Source organism: Rosa chinensis, chromosome 7, assembly GCF_002994745.2.
Source record: "Rosa chinensis cultivar Old Blush chromosome 7, RchiOBHm-V2, whole genome shotgun sequence".
Lineage (NCBI taxonomy): Eukaryota > Viridiplantae > Streptophyta > Magnoliopsida > Rosales > Rosaceae > Rosa > Rosa chinensis.
This window is the reverse complement of record NC_037094.1, coordinates 15,897,568-15,920,793: the sequence shown is the minus strand read 5'-3', so window position 1 is coordinate 15,920,793 and position 23,226 is coordinate 15,897,568. Positions and strand designations below refer to the sequence as shown.

At 38.2% G+C, this 23,226-nt stretch overlaps 1 protein-coding gene and 1 long non-coding RNA gene across 2 annotated transcripts; both read left to right on the top strand.

The window, feature by feature from the left end:
• Window positions 1-738: 738 nt before the first annotated feature.
• Window positions 739-6,332, top strand: LOC112179498 (probable copper-transporting ATPase HMA5). The gene is made up of 6 exons (XM_024317925.2): window positions 739-1,050; window positions 2,886-4,280; window positions 4,392-4,646; window positions 4,865-4,987; window positions 5,114-5,593; window positions 5,695-6,332. Exons 1-6 carry the CDS (start codon window positions 739-741, stop codon window positions 6,109-6,111), a joined length of 2,982 nt encoding a protein of 993 aa, XP_024173693.1. The 3' UTR covers window positions 6,112-6,332.
• An 8,721-nt stretch (window positions 6,333-15,053) lies between these two features.
• LOC121050384 lies at window positions 15,054-19,112 on the top strand. The gene is made up of 3 exons (XR_005802809.1): window positions 15,054-15,700; window positions 17,669-17,831; window positions 18,677-19,112. It is a non-coding gene; the product is annotated as an uncharacterized LOC121050384 (long non-coding RNA).
• The last annotated feature ends 4,114 nt before the right edge of the window (window positions 19,113-23,226 follow it).

Genomic DNA, 23,226 nt, shown 5'->3' with positions numbered 1-23,226 from the left:
TGAGAACAGATTGAATGCACAAATTCACTCAAGAATCATCTGAAAAGGTTTGTCATAAACAAGAGGCCGGATTGGTGAATGTTTTAGATTTTTTTCATTGTTAATTTTTTTTTTTTTATTGTGGGTGAGCTGAGTTGTAACATATTGACTGGTTATCTAAAATAATCAATAAGGCGGAAGTCATGAGTGAAAAGATTGAACGATTTTATTTAAAATCAACGAATACGTTGCATATATGCATTTATTTTATAAACGTACTCATCATAACATAATGGGATGGAGTTGGACATTAAAAAAATAAAAACTAAAGATTCTTATAATTATTATTATCTAATTATTTTGGTTGACTCCAGTTGCCAAACCTAGAATCTTCGATATTTTGAAGGTGGTATCCAGATGCGATAGATTTCACAAGTCTGATTATCAGGCTCAGTAATTTCGGGAGGAGTGGAAAACAGCCTTTTGACTTTGTTTTTAATAAAATGGACGAAATATTAACGAAAACATAGAACCACCAAACATCATATTCATAGCGTTAGACTCAAGTTCATGGTGGAACCCTCCAGCCCAACTTGTCGATCAAGCAAATCCCCACCTTTAAATCCCCCAATTATTCAAATCTCCCAACAACCTCTGATATTACCCTCCAATTTTTAAACGTTATTTTGTTTGTTCTCTTTTCAGAATCACCAACAAGCTCCAGACGTATCTACGCCACCCTGCTGCGTTTTTCATTTCATGGCGACCAAGTTCTTTGCTCTTGCGTGCATACGCAACAACAACAGTGTTGAAGGCCGCGGCAGCAGCGATTTGTCGCCGCGGCCTCACTACCCCTCCATGCCGAAGTATCCGAAGGGTGTGGTGGCCGAGGAGACCACTATGGTGGTGGGCACCGAGTCCAAGGCCGTGTTCTCCGTCATCGGCATGACCTGCTCCGCCTGCGCGGGATCGGTAGAGAAGGCTGTGAAGAGGCTACCCGGGATTCGCGAGGCGGTGGTCGACGTGCTCAACAACCGTGCCCAAGTCATGTTCTTCCCCAATTTCGTTAACGTAAGTCCATTACTTTACTCTTTCTTTGCAGTGAGAATCGTTTTGTTGGATCACTTGGATGATGATGTCACACTAAAATTCGATTTTATAACTTTTTTTTATATATTTTTTATTATTTGTTTTTTCTCTTGTGGATCTAATTTTGTTGGGTGTTTTTCATTAATCATGTAATGCGAAACATGTGATTTAGTTTACCGACTTCTGCTACTTTTGTTCAGTTTCTGGGTAGGAGTCATTTTCCTGCAAAGACATGCATTCACTTTAAGTTGAGCTTGGGATTATGCCAAATTGAGTTTTTCTTAGGGAGCTTCGATTAATTAAAAGTTTAAAACCTAATTAGCTTCATGACATAACATGATTTAATTATTTTAACAAAAATTATCTTCATCCACGGAACAATTGGAAGAAAAATTGAGTACCCTTAACAATAAAGGGTTGGTATTAAAAAATTTGAGGATCTTGCTTATATTTGCTGTTTCTGTGTTTATATTTCAAATCTAAGTGGTCATAAGCAGAGTACTTATTTAGAAGATATTATACTCTTGGGGGCACATAGAACCTGTATACCACTTTGATAAGTCCAAAGAATTTTGGCTAATATATATTGTTTCCAACTTAACCACTTACTGCGCTACTAAGCTTAGGACAATTATATTTGTAAGTTTTTAAAGACTTTGGTTCAATTTTGGGAGATAACTCATCTACTTATTATTATAGCTAATAAGAGAGAGTGTTCTACACAATTTCTCTCACGTTTCCTTAAACCTTATCTTAATCTTCTACGTAGTCACTTCTGTGCTCAAGAAAATAATTTTGGTGATAAGCAAAAAAAAAATCTCTTTCACACCAAGTACAGCCCAAACTCTTGCATATTAAACCACAAAAGTCAATCCATACAACAAACTTTACAAATTACATAATCACTATGTATTAATAAACTAACTTGAATAGAATACAGGAGATCTCAAACCAGATTCACTTCATGTTATTCAGCTCAACATTTGGGCTACGTAGACAATATTACTATGCCAATAAGGACAGATTTGCACCTTGAATCAGAAACTTAACTGTTCTTGCTCGTCTTATATAAACGTTTTGCTCTCTTGCTAAACTTTCCTTGTGTGTTTCTATCAGCAACAAGATTACAAGAAACATTGATCATCCTATTTAGTATCATTTAAAGTCAACATGAAATATCAGAGAATTTGATCCTAGATAGAACTGAACAGAAAAAACAGGAAATAGTATCCTTTGCTGATCTTTTAGGTGCTGCTCTTGTGTTTATGTCTAAGATGACATTTTTCTGAGGTTTTGATTTAGTGTTTAGGATTTAGATTAGAAAGATAGTAGAAGCCTACAAACAACATCGTCATAGACATAAGTCCAAGATACGAAATCAAAAAGATTAGTGGAGGCTCCGAACTTATACAGATGAGGTTGCAACTGTATTAAAACAACTTTCTGTATGCCTCCAACAGTGTGGCTACAAACTGATTTCTACTAAGCATGAAGAGTAGTGGCTTCTATGGTTTTCTGTGTTTCATTTTTCATACTAGATAATACCAGGTGTTTAATTCAAGAGTGTTGAACCAGCTGGAGACATCTGTAGTTGAGCAAGTTTTGTGTAGAGACATTTCATACAAGATGTTAGATTCTTGGCTGTCAATGTATATGAACTTGCTAGCATTATTTCACACTTCAAAATGGTTTTGGAGTTGTTATCAGGCTTCTATTCTCTAGTTTCATTTTTCATCGTTGTTCCCATTAGTTTTATGTAGAAGTTTATTTTTTCATACTTAATTAGCCTTATTTAGCTGTTGTTTTACACCTTTTAGGCAGAGACTATCCGTGAGACTATTGAAGATGTTGGATTTCAAGCAGCATTGATTGCTGATGAGGGAAACGAGAAGTCCACGTTGGTGTGCAGAATAAGGATCAAAGGAATGACTTGCACTTCTTGCTCTTCCACTGTTGAATCAGCTTTGCAGGCAGTTCATGGTGTACAAAAAGCCCAAGTTGCCTTAGCAACTGAAGAAGCAGATGTCCACTATGATCCAAAGATAGTGAGCTGCAATCGGCTGATGGTAGCCATTGAAGACACTGGATTCGAAGCCATACTTATTAATTCAGGTGAAGACATGAGCAAGATAGATCTTAAAGTTGACGGTGTAAGGACCGATCATTCAATGAGAATACTTGAACAGTCTCTTCAAGCACTCCCTGGGGTGCAAGGTGTAGACATACATCATGATGACAGAAAAATTTCCCTGTCTTACAAGCCAGATATGACAGGGCCCCGAAATTTCATCAATGTGATTGAAACAACTGGATCCAGGCGTTTCAGGGCAAAAATTTATCCAGGCGGTGGAGCAGGAAGAGAAAATCATAGGAAGGAGGAAATTCAGCAGTACTACAGAGTCTTTATCTGGAGTTTGATTTTCACCATTCCAGTATTTTTAACCTCCATGGTCTTCATGTACATCCCTGGACTTAAGCATGGCTTAGACAAGAAAGTAGTAAATATGCTCAGCATTGGGGAGCTAATAAGGTGGATTCTGTCTACTCCAGTGCAGTTCATTATAGGCCTGAGGTTCTATACTGGGGCATACAAGTCATTGCGCCATGGTTCTGCTAATATGGATGTGTTAATTGCCTTGGGAACAAATGCTGCATATTTCTATTCAGTCTACTCCGTACTGAGAGCTGCCACCTCCCCACATTTTAAGGGTACAGATTTCTTTGAGACTAGTGCAATGCTAATCTCATTCATTCTCTTAGGGAAGTACCTAGAGGTGTTAGCGAAGGGGAAGACATCTGATGCTATTGCCAAACTGATGGATTTGGCACCTGAAACAGCCACTTTGTTGACTCTAGACGAAGAAGGAAACATTTTAGGTGAAGAAGAAATTGATGGTCGGTTGATACAAAAGAACGATGTCATCAAAATTATTCCAGGGGCGAAGGTAGCTTCGGATGGTTATGTGATATGGGGACAAAGCCATGTAAATGAGAGTATGATAACAGGAGAAGCACGTCCAGTAGCAAAAAGGAAGGGTGATACAGTCATTGGAGGTACTGTAAATGAAAATGGTGTGTTGCATATCAAGGCAACACGGGTTGGATCAGAAAGTTCCCTCGCGCAGATTGTACGGCTTGTTGAGTCAGCTCAGATGGCCAAAGCTCCTGTTCAGAAGTTTGCTGACCGCATTTCTAAATTCTTTGTGCCACTGGTATGTGTTATAAACTTATAATGCAATTTCATTGTTCCTGTATGTTTTCTGTTTGGTTTACTAGAAGATATTGTAGGATTTTCTATTTTAAAAAGTGGTTATAATTTTCAGGTGATCATGCTTTCATTCTTTACCTGGCTTTCATGGTTTTTGGCTGGAAAATTCCACGGCTACCCGAAATCTTGGATACCGAAGTCCATGGATAGCTTTCAGCTTGCTCTCCAGTTTGGAATCTCTGTCATGGTTATTGCGTGCCCTTGTGCTCTAGGCCTAGCAACTCCTACTGCTGTCATGGTTGGTACTGGAGTTGGTGCCTCCCAAGGTGTATTGATCAAAGGAGGTCAAGCATTAGAAAGTGCACATAAGGTTAGAGAGCTTCATCTTTTTTGCATTTTCACCCATTATGAAGTTGCATCGACAAAAAAAAATGTTAAAAAAAGGTCTGAAGAATTGTACATATTCGTTTTAACTTATAACTGCTGCTGTATATTTTTATTTGGTTCACCAAGTTGTGGACCTGGATGACCATGCCCTCCCAGAAAATTTGGGTTTGCTTCCTATGATTGTGATTATTGATGTTGTAGGTGGACTGCATTGTGTTCGACAAGACAGGGACTCTTACAATTGGGAAGCCACTGGTTGTTAACACACGACTCCTGAAAAATATGGTGCTTCGAGAATTCTATGAACTTGTTGCTGCAGCTGAGGTAGGCTTTTAACCTGTGTAAGCAATTGCTATATCTGCTTTATTAGATGGACTGAAACGTTTTTCAGAATTAAAATCAACATCTGAGCATGTATGTTAACAGTTCTTTATGACGCATATATTTCAGGTTAACAGTGAACACCCCTTGGCCAAGGCCATTGTTGAGTATGCCAAAAAATTCAGAGAAGATGAAGAGAATCCAGCGGGCCCAGAAGCGCATGACTTTGTCTCCATTACTGGTCACGGGGTGAAGGCTATTGTTCGGGGCAGGGAAATAATTGTGGGGAACAAGAGCTTGATGGTGGACCAGAACATTGCAGTTCCACTCGATGCAGAAGACTACCTAGCAGAAGCTGAAGGGCTGGCTCAAACTGGGATTCTAGTAGCCATAGATGGAGAAGTGGCCGGAGTTCTAGCAATATCTGATCCACTGAAACCAGGTGCTCAAGAAGTAATTACCATACTCAAGTCAATGAATGTTAGAAGCATAATGGTGACCGGTGACAATTGGGGAACTGCAAATTCTATTGCCAATGAAGTTGGTATTGATATTGTTATAGCCGAAGCGAAACCTGACCAGAAAGCAGAGAAAGTGAAGGAATTGCAGGTACATACAATGACTCTATTACGTGAGGAAGTTCTTAAGTTCATTCATGTTTGTGTAAGTTATGCTAACAGGTTATTAAACTTCAAATATCTTATTCATAGGCTTCAGGCTACACTGTGGCGATGGTGGGAGATGGCATCAATGACTCACCAGCACTTGTGGCGGCAGATGTAGGAATGGCAATTGGTGCTGGCACTGACATTGCAATTGAGGCAGCAGACGTTGTGCTAATGAAGAGTAACTTGGAGGATGTGATAACTGCCATTGATCTTTCAAGGAAAACCTTCACCCGTATTCGTTTGAACTACATTTGGGCTTTGGGATATAATGTGCTCGGGATCCCAATAGCTGCAGGAGTTCTCTTCCCATCCACTGGATTTCGCTTACCCCCTTGGATTGCTGGAGCTGCAATGGCTGCTTCTTCTGTCAGTGTTGTTTGCTGTTCATTGTTGTTGAAGAACTATAAGAGACCCAAGGAGCTGAATAACCTTGAGGTGCGTGGAATAGTGATCGAGTGATCAATAATAGGCTTTTGGATCTTGCGTTTGTATGTATCTGGGAAGTTCTTAGGTAGTGTTTTGGCTGATGAAGCAAGTATATGTGCAGTGATATTACTAGACTGTTTAGTTTAATTTGCTTTTGTCTACGTGTGTTGTATGAATGAAGTTTTCACTAGAAAACACTGAGTCCTGGGGATTCATAATCAAAGGATAGTACTTGGCTGACCAGGTTTTGGGTACTCCTCTAAGTGTCTCACACGTGTCTCTCTCCCTTTTTTTTTTTTTTTTTTCTTTTTCTTTTTAACCTTTTTCTACCTTTATCTGTTGTTCATAATTATCAAGCCTGCAATGTAAAATCCTAAAGCATAGATCTAGCCTTCAACATGCCATATTTCACCTAACGACATCCAGTTTAAACGGTTACTTTCAGGGCGGAATCACTGCTGTTCTAGGCTTTTTGGATCGTCAATCTTAGCTTGAAACTAGTAAACAGATAAATTGCAGTATTCAAAACTTAAACAAATATTTTCAGACTGCATATTGGGCTTCATATAGAACTTATTTATCACACATGAATACAGAAATTCAGAGCCTGATTCTCAGGTAAATAGCTACTAAGCTATTTAGCTATCCACAAGAATGATTACAGTTACTTATTTGTAATGAAAGCACACTCCACACTACTACAGGAAGGAAAGAGCACACTGCTATTCTGGCTTTCTTAGAGAATTTGATTCTTCTCTATTTCCTGTTCTAGGAATTTTTTCGAATCTAGAACTGATATGGAAATTTCTTAATTTTTCGAATGCATTCTAAGGGAAGCTAAAGCTCCTTATATAGGGAGCGGAACTCAAATTACAATTGAAAACAACCAAATATACAGAACGACTCTGTGATTTCCTGCTTTCCTGAGTGCTCCTGCTGGTGGAGGTCGGACGGGGAAAAGCAGATTCCTTTAGGTGAAATTTTTTTCACCTGTCTTTTTGAAAAGCAAAAGCATCTTTTGGGAAAAGTCCAAAAGTACTTTCGGTGCTTTCTACACCTGCTGCTTCACATGTTCTCGTCTGTTTCTGAATTGTGACCAAGGACAAACGAGTCGTTGTCTGCCTGGGCCATACGAGCAGTTGTTGCATTGTCTTCGACATCTATATCAACATACATTTTGTAGTGGTTGTCAGATTCAAGCCGTTCCACCCATTGTAAGCATGCCAGTGTCGAGTCTATCTCTTTTTTGGTGAGAGATAGGAATAGGTCACTGCTGACTACGTCGGGATGATCATAAGCAGTAATGATAGTTTTTTCTCCTGCTGCCAGGAAGGTATTGTTGATATCTTCAGAGATGATCTTTTTGATATATTCCAGAGTCATGGCTTTCATCCATGGGATGCTTGAATTTGGCTGGCCATTGTAACCAACACAGGCAGGTTGCAGATATTTTCTTTGAATAATTCTCACATAATGGTATGGAGAAATATACTCAACCTCACCGTTTGCCTTTTGGATCCATTCTGGAGGAGTGGATCTGAACTTCAGACGAAGCATGCAGTCATTTTTTCTAATATTTTTGACAGTGTTGACATTGATAGGGGGCAAGCCTTTGAGATCATCATTTGTTTTAGTCCACAGATTATGGACAAAACCATTTTCAACAAGCCAGAGCTTGTGTTCTTGAGGATGCTCACTCTGAACATTAACTAAGTATCTTCCAACATATGGTCCTGTAATAATGAAGAGAGTTGGAGGAATACGGTCCTCAGAATTATGACTTCCTATCAGACTATGAAATTCATGCCAGTCTGATTCATTGAGTGCCATGATAGGGACCCTAGCACTTTCTGGATCTTCGAGGAAGTGTATTTTTTCTTTTCTAACAACACTCTGCTGTGTATGAATTTCTTCAAGCTGTGGCCTACCATTTTCGTAGAGTTCTTCAGCTAGCGCAAAGAGAGCTGGGAACATCAGACCACTGCTTCTTTCTTGAAAAGCAAATAGGAGATTATCTAGAATTACTTTCTGGTGGTAAGCTAGTCTCCTGCCAGTTCTAAACACAGGAGCATCAAAAGTTCTTAATTCATAATTAAAAACATTTATAACTCTAGTTGGAGTTGGTCTGCTTTTTGGCAAAGCAGCAGCCGTCAACAGTCTTGATGAGCCTTTACCGTCTGCCGTTTGAGACGGGCTAGCCAATCATTTCCCCTGGGATTGATCAGTTGTAGCTAGTCCTTTTGGACCTAGCAAGAATCTTTTGAGGATTTTTTCTTTAGGATCCTCAGCAGGTTCGTGTTCCTTCCCAAGTCTTCTGCTTCTGGGATTACGACCTTCATCGTCATCTTTTCGACTGAACATTGTCATTTCTCTGGTTAAGGCGTCTGGAAGATAGTTCTTGTTTCCTGTAATTAATTCAACATTATAATCATATTGGTTAAGAAATAATTGCCAGTTTGCTAATCTTCCTCTATCAGTAGCTTTATCAAGTTTAAAATTTTTGAAATTCTTTACTCTAGCACAATCGGTGTGGACAGTAAAGGGTTTTCCAACAAAAGCTGGAGAATTTAAAATTGTTTTCTTGACAGCCAAAATTTCTTTTTCCCCTGTGGGATAATTCAGTTCTACAGGGCTGAACTTGCCATTACAAAATTTGCAAATCTTTTCAATGTTAGTTCCAGACGTTTTTTCCAGGACTACACCGGACCAATAATTATCACTCGCATCTGTCTGGAGGATAACTTCATCATTCTCTTCTGGTTGTTGAAGAGGAGGGAGGTTTTTGCATAGATTTTTTATCTGCTTCGCAATTTTTTAATCATCTTCTGTGAAGTTCCATTTTCTTTTGGAACTTGTCTTGGGAGATAACATTACTGTTAACCCTGAAATTTTGGGAATGAAATCTCTCCCATAATTTATGACTCATAAGAATCTTTCTAGACTCTTGGCATTGGGGATTCTATCTAGGAATTTCCAGATTTTCTCAAGGATGTGAGGTTGGAGTTTTATGACTCCATTCTTGATGTTTATTCCTAGGAAATCAACTTCATCGAGGATAAAGAAGATTTTCTTTTGACCTAGGATGATTCCATGTTGAACTATCAGCTTTACAACCTCATAGAGGTGTTTCATGTGTTCTTCTCTGTTTTTGGAGAAGACCAGGATGTCATCTATGTAGACGACGCAGAACTCCGCAACATGTTTGAAGATGTTGTCCATCTTTCTTTGGAAGATTGAGGGAGCTTGTTTTAGACCAAAAGGCATTACTAACCATTCGTAATGTCCTTGTGGTGTTCCGAATGCAGTGAGAGGTACACTCTCAGGATGCATCTAGACTTGCCAAAATTCAGACTTTGCATCGAATTTTGAAAAGACTTTAGCTCGTCTGAGCTGGTTGATCAGTACTCTTACTTGAGCAATTTGATAACCGCCTTTGACAGTCTTCTTGTTGACATCTCTGTAGTCAATCACCATTCTAGCTTTTCCTCCGAAGTTTTCTGCATGATTTTCTCACGTAGAATGCTGGAGCATGATGAGGGCTAGTGGAAGGTTGAATTAATCTCTTGTTCAGGAGATCTTCAATGTCTTTTCTGAATTCTTTTTTATCTTCCTCTTTGTACTGAGGAATGGCTTTGACATGACAGATGGCATTCATGTCATGTAATCTTAATTCACAGACCACTGGATCTTTTTTCCAAAACTTCTGAGGATCTACATCGATATTCTGTTCGAGTAGTTTCTTGATTTTTTCAAGAGTGGGAACTTTCTGAGACTCAAGCTTATTCTGGAAGTGCTTGAGGTTATGCTCATGAATGAAACTAGCTTCATCATCTGCGCTAGTTGTTTCTTCTTCTTCTTCTTCTTCTTCTTCTTCTTCTTCTGAAGATGATTCTACAACAAGTAGTTCTTCTTGTTGTTTGATTTGGAGGATGGTTTCAATTTTGGGTTTTTAGGGGATAAGATCACCACTATTCTGTTGCGATCTCTGATACTAAGTAGTAAAACCAGGACCTACTTGATGGGAGCATAATTATGCGATATACGTTAATCTCCATACTTTCTTTGTTAGTTTAGTGTATTTTCTAGTTATTTACGTTGTTTATTTGTTTTATAGGTATCTTGGAGCAAAGAAGGAGAAAAGAAGTAAAAGAGGGATTGAAAAGCAAAATCGGCAAATCTTCTTGTGCAGATCAGTCAACTTCGACAGAGCACTGAGACCAGTTCCAGACGATCCATAGGATGATCTTTATATTGATGGAAATCCTCGGATGTCTAGTTTCCAAATCTTTTTACGGCTCATCAATATCATTTTTCTAAAGGAAGTTATGGCTGATTTAGTACAAAGAGGTCAGGCTGCGCGTGAATCTGAGGTTGGACGGGAATTTATGTTTCGAAGCCCAAATCAAACCAAGAAGCCCGAGGACGAGTTTATGCTTCATATTCCGACTTATGATGGACAAATGGCATGATGTGTGGTTGGAATGAGTCATCAAGTTCAAACGCCAATAGGAAAACTCCACCTAAGCACGTGAACCCTAATTCTTTTAGGTTTTGGATTTCCTACACAACAAGAAAGATGAAGGCAACCTCTAAGCATATAAAAGGAGATCAATCTGCAGCAGCTCTCTCTTCTTCCTCCATTTTTCATTATTTTGTGTTTTTGATTCTAATTATGTGTAACTAAATTTTCAGTAGTTAGGGCGCAGTTGAAGCCCCTAGACATGATCCATAACATGCTTTGACATTCAATTTGTTTTCCAATTAATAAAGTTGAGGTTTTGTTTACCGATTTCTCATTGATGAACTCTATGTTTGTATGCTTTCGAGGCCTACTTAGTATGCATGCTAGGGTTCTAATACTTTGATTGTTTTATGCCTGGATCAATAGCTGGATTCCTCAAATTGTCTAGAGAAGTAATTGGTAGTTTTCACTAGCAAGTAAACAAAACCCTAGGTTTAGCAAGGCTCTAAGTTATTTGCGATGCCTAGTGATTGCTCAAACTCTTTTTAAACTTAATGATCTCTGCATGTTTAATCTAATAAGCGTACCTTTAGGTTGCATTGCTTGGGAATAGTCTAGGTGTAGAGCACTTCCTGCCTAGCGTACAAAGTAAGAAAGAGTAATACGTTGTGTTCAAGCGTACCGAGCCAATCTGAGTGTCTTCAACTAAGTTAATTGGTAGTAAATTGGACAAAGTGTGTTGTGTGTGATTGTTGGAGGTGGATACTTCCTTCCTAGCTAGTTTCATTATCTTGTTCTCAACCATTCTCAAATCTGTCTCAGTTTCGTTTCTCCTTCTGTCCTCTGGTTTCACGTATTTTACTTTCATAGTAAACGAACTCCAAAAATTCCCAAATTTTGTGTGCTGGACGATTTGTGTGTCTAGTACGACTCTATAAATTTTCATATTTTTATGGGTTATTTTGGTTAGGTTTTTAGTTTTTTTTTCTACTGCTGTTCTGCAGGAGCTGCAGTCACGTTTTTGTGACTTTTGTTGAAGCACTTAGTTTAACTTAATCCTCTGCGGGAGACCCTTATTTCTTTATACTACGATTGACATATTTGCAGGAGAATAAGGAAAATCAATAGCTTTAAATTTAGCTATCAATTTTTGGCGCCCACTTTTTGCCTGTGTAAGTCGGTCTGCCCATAACACCCGTTCTCTTTTTCTGAAGCCTATCGCTTCTTCATCCTGAATGAATCTTTGTTGGAGAATAAAATCATTTTCCAACAGGAAATCTGATCCTTGGCCTTCAGATTGCCAAACATTATGGATGATAAATGTTCCTCCACCAATGGTGATATGAACATTTTTTGCTACTTTATTCATGGTGAGATGGCTTCCATCAAAGGTAACACCAGTAGCTGTTCTTTTCTTATCTTCTTTCCAGAGTTCTTCTGGAATTGCAAATCTCTTTGCAACAGTAAATTCCGATCCATTATCTACAAAGGCATGTAGATGATATTTTTTGTGATCAGGGAATTTTAGTCCAATCTCTATGTAGTTGCTGTATTTACTGGTAGAGACGACTTTCGATTGTTGAAGCTCATTTTCTTGAGTTTGTTCCTCTGGAATGAATGGTTTACATTCTTCTGGAATAACTTCTGGTGGTTCAACCAGTTCAAAATTTTCAGTTTCATCAATTTTTTTCTTCATCGATGATTTCTTCCTTTATTTTTGAGGAAGATGGTTCCATAATTTCTTGGAACAAGGCTTCTACCTTTTCCTCTTTTTGTTCAGAGAAATATTCTTCATATTCTTGTTCTACCAATTGGCTGACAAGGCCATTCTTGGTTTTCCTTCTTGCTTCAGCTATGAAGCATTCTTTGTGATAAGTCCTTTTTTACTTTTCACAGAACATAGGAAGTCCATATATCCTTTTCGTGACATAGGCAGTAGTCACAAACGAATGTACCAGGGTTCACCCGATAAGAGGATGTTATTGCTTCTGTCTTACTTTCTTCCCAGTTTTTGACATGTAGGACATTCATCTGTCTAGATTCCAAGTATTCTACTTCAGAATCTATTTCAAAATCAGATGATTCTTCTTCTTCTTCAGACCAGGCAGAGTAAACTAACCTGTCGTCTTCTTCATCATCAGAATAGGCTATTTCGTAGCCTTTCATGTTTGCTGTTTCTATTATTAGCTCATATTCTTCAAAGAGAGCTTTCGTAGATCTTTTACCCTTTTCTGGGTATTCATTGGCATAGTGCCCTTCAGCTTTGCATAACCAACATCTGCAAGCTTTCTTGCTTGGTTGTTTATGTTGATGGGTATTCTTCTTTTTCTTGAAGAATTTCTTTTTAGGATCTTCATCCTGTTGTATCTTGTAATTGGAACTCTTTTTGAATTTCCAATCTTTTTTTTTTATTACTCTTACTGAATTTTTTAGAGTAATGCTTTTCTTTCTTCTTTCTGTGGAACTTGGATTCATGACATCCCCAGTTGGTCGGCATATCCAGTATTCCATAGCAGAAATTTTCAACTCCTTTAAGTTGTTTTTTAGCCATTTTTGCTCTTAGATTGGCTTTGCATTGTTCTTTCAGTAATTGCCGAATTCTGTCAGCAATTCCTCCAACTGAAAATCGCTCAATTGGTTTTTCGGCTATGCTTTCTCGCACAGCTGTTCTCCATGGTTCAGGGAGTTTCCTGTGCAACAGGTTGACTAGATCAGTATTTTCTAGCTCACCAATTGTACAGTAGTATTCTTGAAATTCATTCAAGTATTCTTCAAAATATCTCATGTCACAAATTTTGAGAGCATAGATATTTGATTTTGCCGTTTCTTTGGCTTTTTCACTCAAATTTGAGAGATATCCACAGAACTGATCGTACAGGGGTACTGCAAAATCATAAGGAGATTTTGAATTTTTGATTTCTTCAAGCCAGTCTTTCCCTCTGGCAGTCTCTTTGAAAGAGAAATAATACTTTTTTGCTACTCCGGTGAGAGTAGTTTCATAGTATACCTGAAGATCTGGTGCTTCAAATTTTCCAAGGGTTAGAGCAGAAGCCATCATAAGGCTATCAACCCATTGGTCAAGAGTTTTTCTCTTGTCTAGAGCTTTGTCTAGATTTATCCAAATTCCATGGGTAGAAATTGGTATTCTAGGTATATTGTCCTCTGGGACAAATCTTTGAGAATTTCTTTCTCCATTTTTGCCCATAGGGGCTTTCTGAAAGGGAAGTTTTACTTTTCCTTTTTCTCTGGTGATGGAAGTTTTGGAGCTCTCTCCTTCTTCCATTTCAACATCCTGATAGGGAAGGAGTTTTCTTTCCTTTCCTGGTTTGAACCCTTTCATTTTGTTGATTAGTTTTTCTAATCGATCAGGATCTTCGCAGAATTCTGCTTCTTCATAAAGATCGTAGAGGTTTTGTGCTCTAAGTATATTTACTGGTCTGTTCAGATCAACCTCTAAATCTTCTTCAGTGATGGATTCTGATGGTTCTTCAGAGTATTTGGTACCACTGACACTAGCTTCTCTAGTGCTGAAACTTCTTCTAAAAAAGTTGTTGTTTATCCTGATATTCTCAGGACAAACGCCACTTTTTCTGTCATCGTCAAATTTTAGACTGATATCTCTAGTCTCTCTGCTTTCATATATTGCCGCTCTGGCATTTTCTGCTGGTTTTTTTGGACCAGACAATTTCTATTCAATAGGAAAAGTTACTTCATTCCAAGTAACCTTGTGAATCTGTTGTGAATGGTTCTTCTGACTGGTGAGGAATCCAGTAGTAAGACCAGGGATGTTTGATATCCTTGTCTTTGGTTCTACTGTGGTACTCATCAGTTTATAGTATATTCTATATACTATAGCCAATTCGTGCATATCTTTTTTCATGGATATGCCATCTGTCTTGACTCTCAGTCTTAAACAGTGAGCTGCATCTTTCAAGCTGGTAGAGAAATTTGGGAAGCAGTTGAAATAAGCCACTTGATTGCATAAAGATGCCTCAAGGGCTCCCAGCAGAATAGCATGAAAATCTGTTAGCCTATTCACTACTACAAAAATTGAATCAGACGACACCTCTCAGACAACGCATTATACTTTCCCGTCGTCTGATTGATTTTTATTTTTTCAGACGTCGTTTCTACAAAATCCGTCTTCTCATATGGACTTATGAATTAGTTCAGAAGGCGTTTAAAGACAAAACCGTTGTGTGACGCCAAAAAAATTGAGCGGCAAGTTTCCCGCCATGTATGTGGTGCCAGACCCTATCTCAAACCCCAAAATTTCCCCCAAAATGGATTGATAATTCGACTAAAAACAATAAAACTGTGGTCTGATTAATATGTTTGTCGGAAATGAGGGAGATTTCCCACCACCATTTTTCTCCAACTCCCCAAAGAAGAAGTCAAATTAATAGGAGAGAAACCCCAAAATTAAAATGGCCGCATACAAACCACATTTTTATAAATTTCTGTTGTATGAGTTATTGTCCAAATTGATGGGGACCTGTCCAAATTAATATAGGCGGGGCATGAAACCCTAACACTTGAGCAAAATGTATAACAAAAATAACAAAGAACCTTCACTCTCTCGGCAGCACCTCTCTCTCTCCCTCAACAGAGACCCAAAACGAAAACCTCACTCTCCCAAACCCTCACTCTTCGCTGGCGCCTCACCTTAAAACCAAAACCAGGCTCTCTAATCGATTGATGCGCTAAACCCAAAATGAGTCATCCTCTGATGTCCCTTCCAAATCCCCATTACACTGCTGAATTCGAAATCCCCAATTTTCTAGGGTTTCAATTTTTAATCTCAAGAGGAAAATGTTGAAGCGAAAGGCATCATGGAAGAGAATGTTCCCCCTCACCATCTCCGGTACCTGCCTCTCAAGGCCATCACCGCCAATAATCCAAGTGTCGTCATCTTCTTCATCGATCTGAGGGCTTGTCCAACAACCGCTACTATGGCGGCAACGAGTACATCGCCATGTTCCAGTCCCATGACCGAATCATGGGCTCCCCTCTGTTGGTCACTTGACCTATGGTTACTACACCTCCGGCGAGAAGAAGATCTCAGCCAACTCTCTCTCTCTCTTCCCCTAGTCTGAAATCCAAGCTAGCTATCACCGTCAGCCAGCCCTCTTCTGCTTCGCTTCAATTCAATTATCTCAGGTATGCCTAACTCCCCAAACCCCCCCTCAAATTTCTTTGCCCTTGTAGAATTGAGATTGTTTTTGCTCTTTCTCTTTGTATTGGATTTGACCTTTTTGCTCTTGTTCTTGATTGTTCGGCTTTGATCTCTCTTTTTTTGGGATAATAATATGGTAGTCTTCTTTCTACCCTTATATATGTCAGTATATGTGTTCGATCTCTTTCACCAAAGAGTCTAAATAGCAAAATGCAATGGTGATGTCTGTTGTTAAAATAAGAAATAGAAGAATGAGTAAACATTTCCTGCAGGAAAGTGCAATTGATTGAGAGTATTTGGTTAAAATTGTATTCCTCACAGTTAGATGGATATTGATAAAAAATGACATATAAGCATTTCACGTTGTCTTAAATTCTGGGATACAGAATTCTGGATCACTGGAACTTCATGTGACACTGTAGCTTGCAGACATGCTTGGCAACTGACTCTATTTTATCACTGGTCAAAATGAGAGTAAGTCCTTCTTTCTCTATTGATTGGGTTTGTCAAATTTATCAATAAAGCATGCAAATTTTAACAACAAGTACCGTTTGTTAAACTGGGTTTCTAAATAAGGGATAAGATTATCGCCTTCCTGAGTACCCTTTCATAACAATCATAAAGTTTTAAACTTATTCTCTCTCCTAACATTTGGTTACTGCTGCTTTCAGTTTCTTTTCCTTTATGTACCCGTAAAGTGTTCTTAATGTCTCGGTTAGAATACACTATATAAAATTTCAATTATCAAAACTCATTTATTTACAATTCATGGTCGATCAGCTCTTTCCTTTACATTATAATCAGATTGATTTCATTTTTATTGCACATAAAATTCATGCAAGGTTCAATACCATGTTGATACTTCCATTGAATACTCTATTTAAGTGTTTACATTCCACAATTTAGTTTATTCTCTTCAGTATTATGAATCCTTGCTTTACTTACTGCTATTTACTTTGTATAATGTATGTAATTTCGTGCCTTGCACTTTTTGGTTGATATTAATGTAAATATTTGTGATTTCTTGCGGAAAGTTACATACTCATCTATAGTTTTTCACTTTGGAATCAATTTGTATAGTATTTCCACTCTTTGAATAATGTTATGACAATCATTATTAATTGATAGCAGATAGTGATCATGGACTAATTGCTTCTATGCTAATAACTCTATTTTTGGCAACTAATTTATGTAGAAAAATTGAACTACAGAAAGACTTGCAATACATAAGTTTGATGATTATTCAATGTCTTTGTACTTGGATCAAGTGAAGCATGCAAAAATCCAAAAAGCAAATTACTTTGTTAACTTAGCACAACAATAGAGAATGAGTCATAGTAGCTAAAATTGTTTTCTTTTTCGATATAATTAGGATAGACATGTCTGGTAATTTATTACTTTTTTTTTTCACAACTGCCATATAACTTTTGGTTTTTGGTTTCTCTTCGTTTTACTAAGACCTATCTTCATGTATTTATGTGCATCTACTTCATATAAGTAATTTGGCTGACGGAGTCTTCAATATCAGTTGCTTTCTTAGTTGATTAACATAAACATTCTGCTATGCATGTTTGGTGCTATCTTGAGTGATATTCTCCATGACGAGGAAGCCTTGTCTACCACAACATGTGGTGCTTGTTTGGGCTATCAAAATGCCAAATGAGCTCTCTTCTTTCAATAGTTGACATAGGGTCTATGGATTTTTCTGATGGATTGAATATTGAATGTTTAAATATTTAGTCACGTTACTTCCAGGCTGAGAAATAATGCCTATTTAGCTTCCTTTATATGTCATAAGAATTCCTGCTTTCTTTAGTGTGTTTCTAAGCAAGTGGTTTCTTGTATCTTCCTGCATTGCAAGTTCATGTTGATGAAATGTCACATGCAGCAGAAAGTAAACCCAGTTTGAGTTGTATTCAATGCGCTTATTATTGCATGTGATCAATCAGCAGCAGTTGACCGTGCTTTTGATGTCTTAGAAGAAATGAAGGCAGATACGACACAACCTATAGAACCTGATCACACAACTAGGATAATGAAGATGAGCTCGACAAGATCACACAACTGGCCTATAGCACTTTATCTTCTTCTTCAACTAATCTGGGCTCTGTGGAGGTAAATGTCCTATAATAGCTCCACTTTGGTGGGGAAAATTTATTTGTGAGGTTTCATGTAGAATGTATATTTAGCTGTGAGAATCATGTAGAGCTAAATATACATGTAGAATGTATATTTAGCTGTCTAAATTATTGAAAGTGTTTGCCCATTTTTTAATTGCATTACTATCCATCACCCAATTGTGCAAGTGAGAGCTATATATGCTTTAATATATACCAACTTAACTAATTCAATCATAATAAATGTACTAAATTCTTCTCTGTTAATATGATTGAGTTCAGAATTTGGTAGCTATCACAATCTCTATTCTAGCCTACAATCTGTCTAGGAGAATTGCTCTGTGTGTGTGTGTATGTATTATCTTTGTTGTATTTTTGGACTCACTAATTGCTGTCAAGTTTGAGGTACGTAGAAGATTATAATGGGTCCTGATTAATATACTTAAGAAGTCAATATTTGGGGTTTAGGTGATAAATGGTTGAAGAGTTGAATGATACTATGTCAAGTAGTAGAAGCATAAATAACAATGGTGTGGTTAAATTTTTTGGTCGGATTACAATTCTAATAGACCAGAATGCACAGGCATTGCATTTGTTCATAACTGGTCTTCTTCAGGTTTTTATATGTCATTATATATTCTAATTTGTCTCCGGCATAGAATCAACACATTGTTGCAGGAAAAGTTGGTAAATGCATGTAGCAACCCTTCAACATGAGTTTTTAGAGCTGTAGAAAGTCCAAAAATTGACATGTTTAGCTAAAGTTTATGTAGTGTATTGCTATCTTCCTTTTGTACTTTGTTGTTAAAATGGTAATCTCATCCCTAAGTTGCCTTGTCTCAGGGAAAATACCTGATTTTATTGGAAACTGGACCAAACTTGACAGACTATCAGTATTCCCATCAGTATGTTCATCTTCCATCTTTACACTCCTTTTGGAAAAGCTACTAAAAGTATAAATACAGCAACTGACTTCTTGAGTTGCAGAACTCTCTTCAGAATCTGCTATTTATATTGCAATGGCAACAAGCAAGGGATGTGAAGGAGACCTAGGTGTAGTAAACAATGTAGAGACGGTGATGCAGCGAGAAAGCACCTACAGAAGCTTCCAAAGCTAGACTCCAATGAGGCCATGAGAGCAGCAAATTAGCTAGACTCCTTAAGTAAATTTCTCGTTGTATATTGCTAGGAGAGTAGTATTAGATGTACTCCATTTGTAGATGAAAGATTACCTTTGCACAATCTATTTTGGAGCATGATTTGGATCATAACATTTTTTTCTATACATTTTTCAGCATATACAATGCATTGAATCATTCTATTAGGACAACAATAACCACAAAAAAACTGTCGTATGTGCACAATAGTTACAATAATGTCCCAAAAATAAAAACTGTCGTCTGATTGTAAAATAGATAATGACTATTTTGAAAAACTGTCGTCTGAATGAAAGTCACACAACGGGCATAAAATAAAGCGACCTCTGAATTGCAAACACACAACAGTTTCTAAAGTCGCCCGTCGTCAGAAGAATAGTCACGCAACAGCTAATGCTGTCGACAGGCTGCCGGCATGCTGCCGAACCCTTCACACGACGGTTCCCTACAATCGACCTTCATCAGACGGCGCCTCGATATACGACGGTTTGCCTCCATATCAGACCACGGTTTTTAGCCGTCGTCTGATTCAATTTTTGTAGTAGTGATTGTCTTGTAAGACACATAGAACTGAACAGTTTATGCCTTCTCGAGCTAAGAGTTTTATGCCTACTTGGACTGCTCCAATATGCATAAATTGATAATTTTTTGTTCTTGCTCTAGCAACTTCTTCAGGAGTGATCATAAAAAGATCTGTCTCTCCTGTGGTTGAGGGGGTTGTAAATTCCAATAATTTGAAGTGGTGGTTATCCAACACATCAAACTTTCCCTTTTTTATAGATTTTCTTGAAATCTAATTTTGGAATTGAGGCGTTTTTTACCTCTTGTTCGATTTCGTTGAATTCGAATTCTTCAGCATTTAGGAGTTGTACTCCTTTCTTTTTCCCGAATATGCTCATCATTTTGACATCTCTTGTGTCTTTCGAGCTTCCATATTGGATACTAGTTTGACTAGTAGATGATCCAAGAAAAATCATGTTTGGAACAGGATTCTTCTCAGGCTTTTCTAACGGTTTAAATCCATTAGCTTTCTTTGGTTTTACTGTAGGCACTTTCTTGTCCTTCAATATATTTTTCATAGAATCCAGCGTTTTTTGCTGTTCATTGATTTTTCTACTAACACTTGTTAGCTTTTCTTCTTCCGTTTTTGGAAGTTCCTTGATATAATCCAGTTTGTTTTCCAATTTTTCTAATTGGTGGATTATAGCAGGTAATTTTTCTAGATGATCTTGACATCTAGATAATTCTTTCAGAAGGATCTGATGTTTCTCATAAGAAGATTTTAGTAGAGAATTCAACTTCTCTAATAATAAATCAGACATTGTCCCTATTGGGGATTCCCCTTTTGAGCTATTTTACAAGCTCTGATACCAGTGAACTGCGGATCTAACCAATGCTCAAATAATCAAGAGGTTTTTGTTCCTCTTCAAGCACATATAAAAGATTATCAATATTTTGCTCAATTCTATAGATGCTTGTTTGGATTCTATATATGGTTCCCAATAATTGGGAGTGTTTCTGTTGATATTATCTCTAAAGAGTTTCAATTTTCTCAACTTTTCTCTTTCTATTTTTAATTCTTTGCTTGTATTTCTACAAATAGCAAGTAACTCTAGTCTACCAACAATCGAAATTATGAATAGTAAATTTTAACTGCTTACCTTTGAGCATTGAGGATGAATTAACTGCAACATATTGTAATAAACAAATTCAAATATGGGCCCACTATGTTTCCCTAATAATAATTGTAAAAGAAGTAAACCTGCAGTATGGATGAGGCAAAGGAAGAAATAAAAATGGGCAAGACAAAAAGGTTTCTTAGGTGTAAGGTTATGAATGGTTATGGGCAGCCTTTGCTGACCAGGGCTAAGTTTTTTCCATAATCAAAATATCGAGTGGGCTAAACTTATATGTATATTCATAATCAAAACGTTGAGGAAGACCGGAAGAAGAAAAGTTTTGGAAGGAAAAAGAGAGACTTAGGACATTAACGCAATGATTTTTCTTTTCTAGGGTAGGCTATTACTAGCCCTTTAGGTACTTATTTTTTACTAGAATTCTGGGTTGGGCTGCAGCCTTAGGCATAGATCATCTACTGTACTAATTGGAGTGACCATTTTAGTTACTTTGATTGATGTATAAAAGAATGGTGCGGTTATTGTCATCCTACTAACTATTTTCTTCACCCTATATTCTCTTCTCACTATATAATATATATATATATATATATATATATATATTTTTTTTTTTTTAATTTTAAGTTTACTTAGTTCACTCATTTACATAACAGAAAGCGTTAGGACGATGAATGAAGAAATTAATACGTGTTCTATAGGGTGGGGTAAGTGTTTGGTATGTTAATATTTCTTATTCATCAACTATTTTTGCCACTTTGAGGACTTATTTTACCACTTAAGGACTCATGTGGAAACTAAGAAAATTTACTACTTTATGGACTCATGTTACCACTTTGAGAACTAATATTGCTATTTTGAGGACACATTTTACCACTTGAAGACAATTGTATGCATGTCGTATGTTAACACATTGTGTAATAAGAAAAATAAATTATAATTTTTAATAAGATATTGTAATTTTATATTAGTGTATTTTAGTATTTCAATAAATAAAAAACTTATAGGGTGAAGAAAGTAGTTAATAGGGTGGAAATAGCCGCACCCAGAAAAGAAAAGGACTGACTTTTTCCAATGAAAGAAAGCCTCCAGAGGAAACAAAAAAATAGAGACTCACTTTGCTGATGGCATTTTGTGGTTTACGCTAACAAATTTTACTTTGCCAATGCATTTGTACTTATTACATAGGCATTTGCAAGCATAATTAGCTATAATGAGCCACGCTCATGCTACCACTAGCGGTACTAACTACCGCCAGAGGAGTGACCTACGGGAAAACAGCCAAGCAGGCTACTGCCTGAGCCCAGGTTTGCCCTTAGATCACTACTGACGGCGCCGCGCCAAGATAGCATCAGATGCTCCAGAAGCTGGGGACTGAGACATATCAATTCCACATCGAAAACATGGAGAAGATCAGCTCTCTCCTCACCTATAAAAGGTTCTCTCCTCTCTCCTCATTAATTACGCATTTAATACTTACCTACTATTACTTTGTCAACACAAGTACATTGACTAACTTAGGCATTAGAGAAGTAAAGACTGCCCAGTGATCTCCCTCTATATTTCATTTTACATGTAGCGGAAACTCTGAGTATCATAGATAGCGGTCCGCCCATCAGACCCTAGTTAACAAAGGTTTAACTACCGCTGAACTTTAAGCATTAACATTGGCGCCGTCTGTGGAAATCCTTGAACAGAAGGCCATCCCACCATATCCACCATGACTAACGGTAGCGGGGAAAACACTGAGCAGACGGATCAATCCGCCAACCCCCACCTCACTAACCCAGTGACCAAGTCAATCTAGCGGTTAACGTTAACCGTGCACTATTCAGCACGCCGGTCAACCCCAGCGGGGAACCCCAGGCCAGTTCCCAGGTCCCACCAACCCAACCTACAGCTGAGGCTCAGTCGAAAAGCAACCGCCCTCTGATGCAAGACCTCTCCGCTATGTATGAGCTGGCATTAGCGGATCTTCACAAGGCAAATCGAAAGCACGAGCAGGAGCGCAGAGAAAAGGCTGAGGCACAAAAGCAGGTGGCCACGCTGATGTCAAAATTTGACGAGCTGAAAAAGGCGCTGGAAGCAAACGCCAACCCAGCGCAAAGAGAACAATCGCGGAGCACCAGGCGCAGCCAGCCCAACACATCCGGATTGGTACCCAGACCAATCGTACAGATGCAGGTACCGTTGAACCCACCAGAGCTACGAGGAATGGGACCACCTGCTGAACCCTGACTAATGTTGGAGAAGGAGGCGGAGTCACAGCCACACACCAGCTGCTCAACAATCAGGGCCAGAACTGAGGGTAATATACCTGTCCCCAGGCGAGAGCTGATTCAGCGGAACATCCAGGCAGAACCCGGTGGAAACACAACCGCCCTAATACTGGAATGGATGCAACAATTAGAGCAAAGGTTAGTCCAGCCAGAGGCAGGCGCCCCAGCGCCAATACCAAATCCACTCTTTGCATCCAAACCAGGACCACTCACCCCCAGGATCCTACATGCCATCCGTCCGGCACATGCAAAGACACCAAAGATGTCACATTACAGCGGCATGACTGACCCCTTTGTCCATATGGACAACTTCAAAAAAGTCA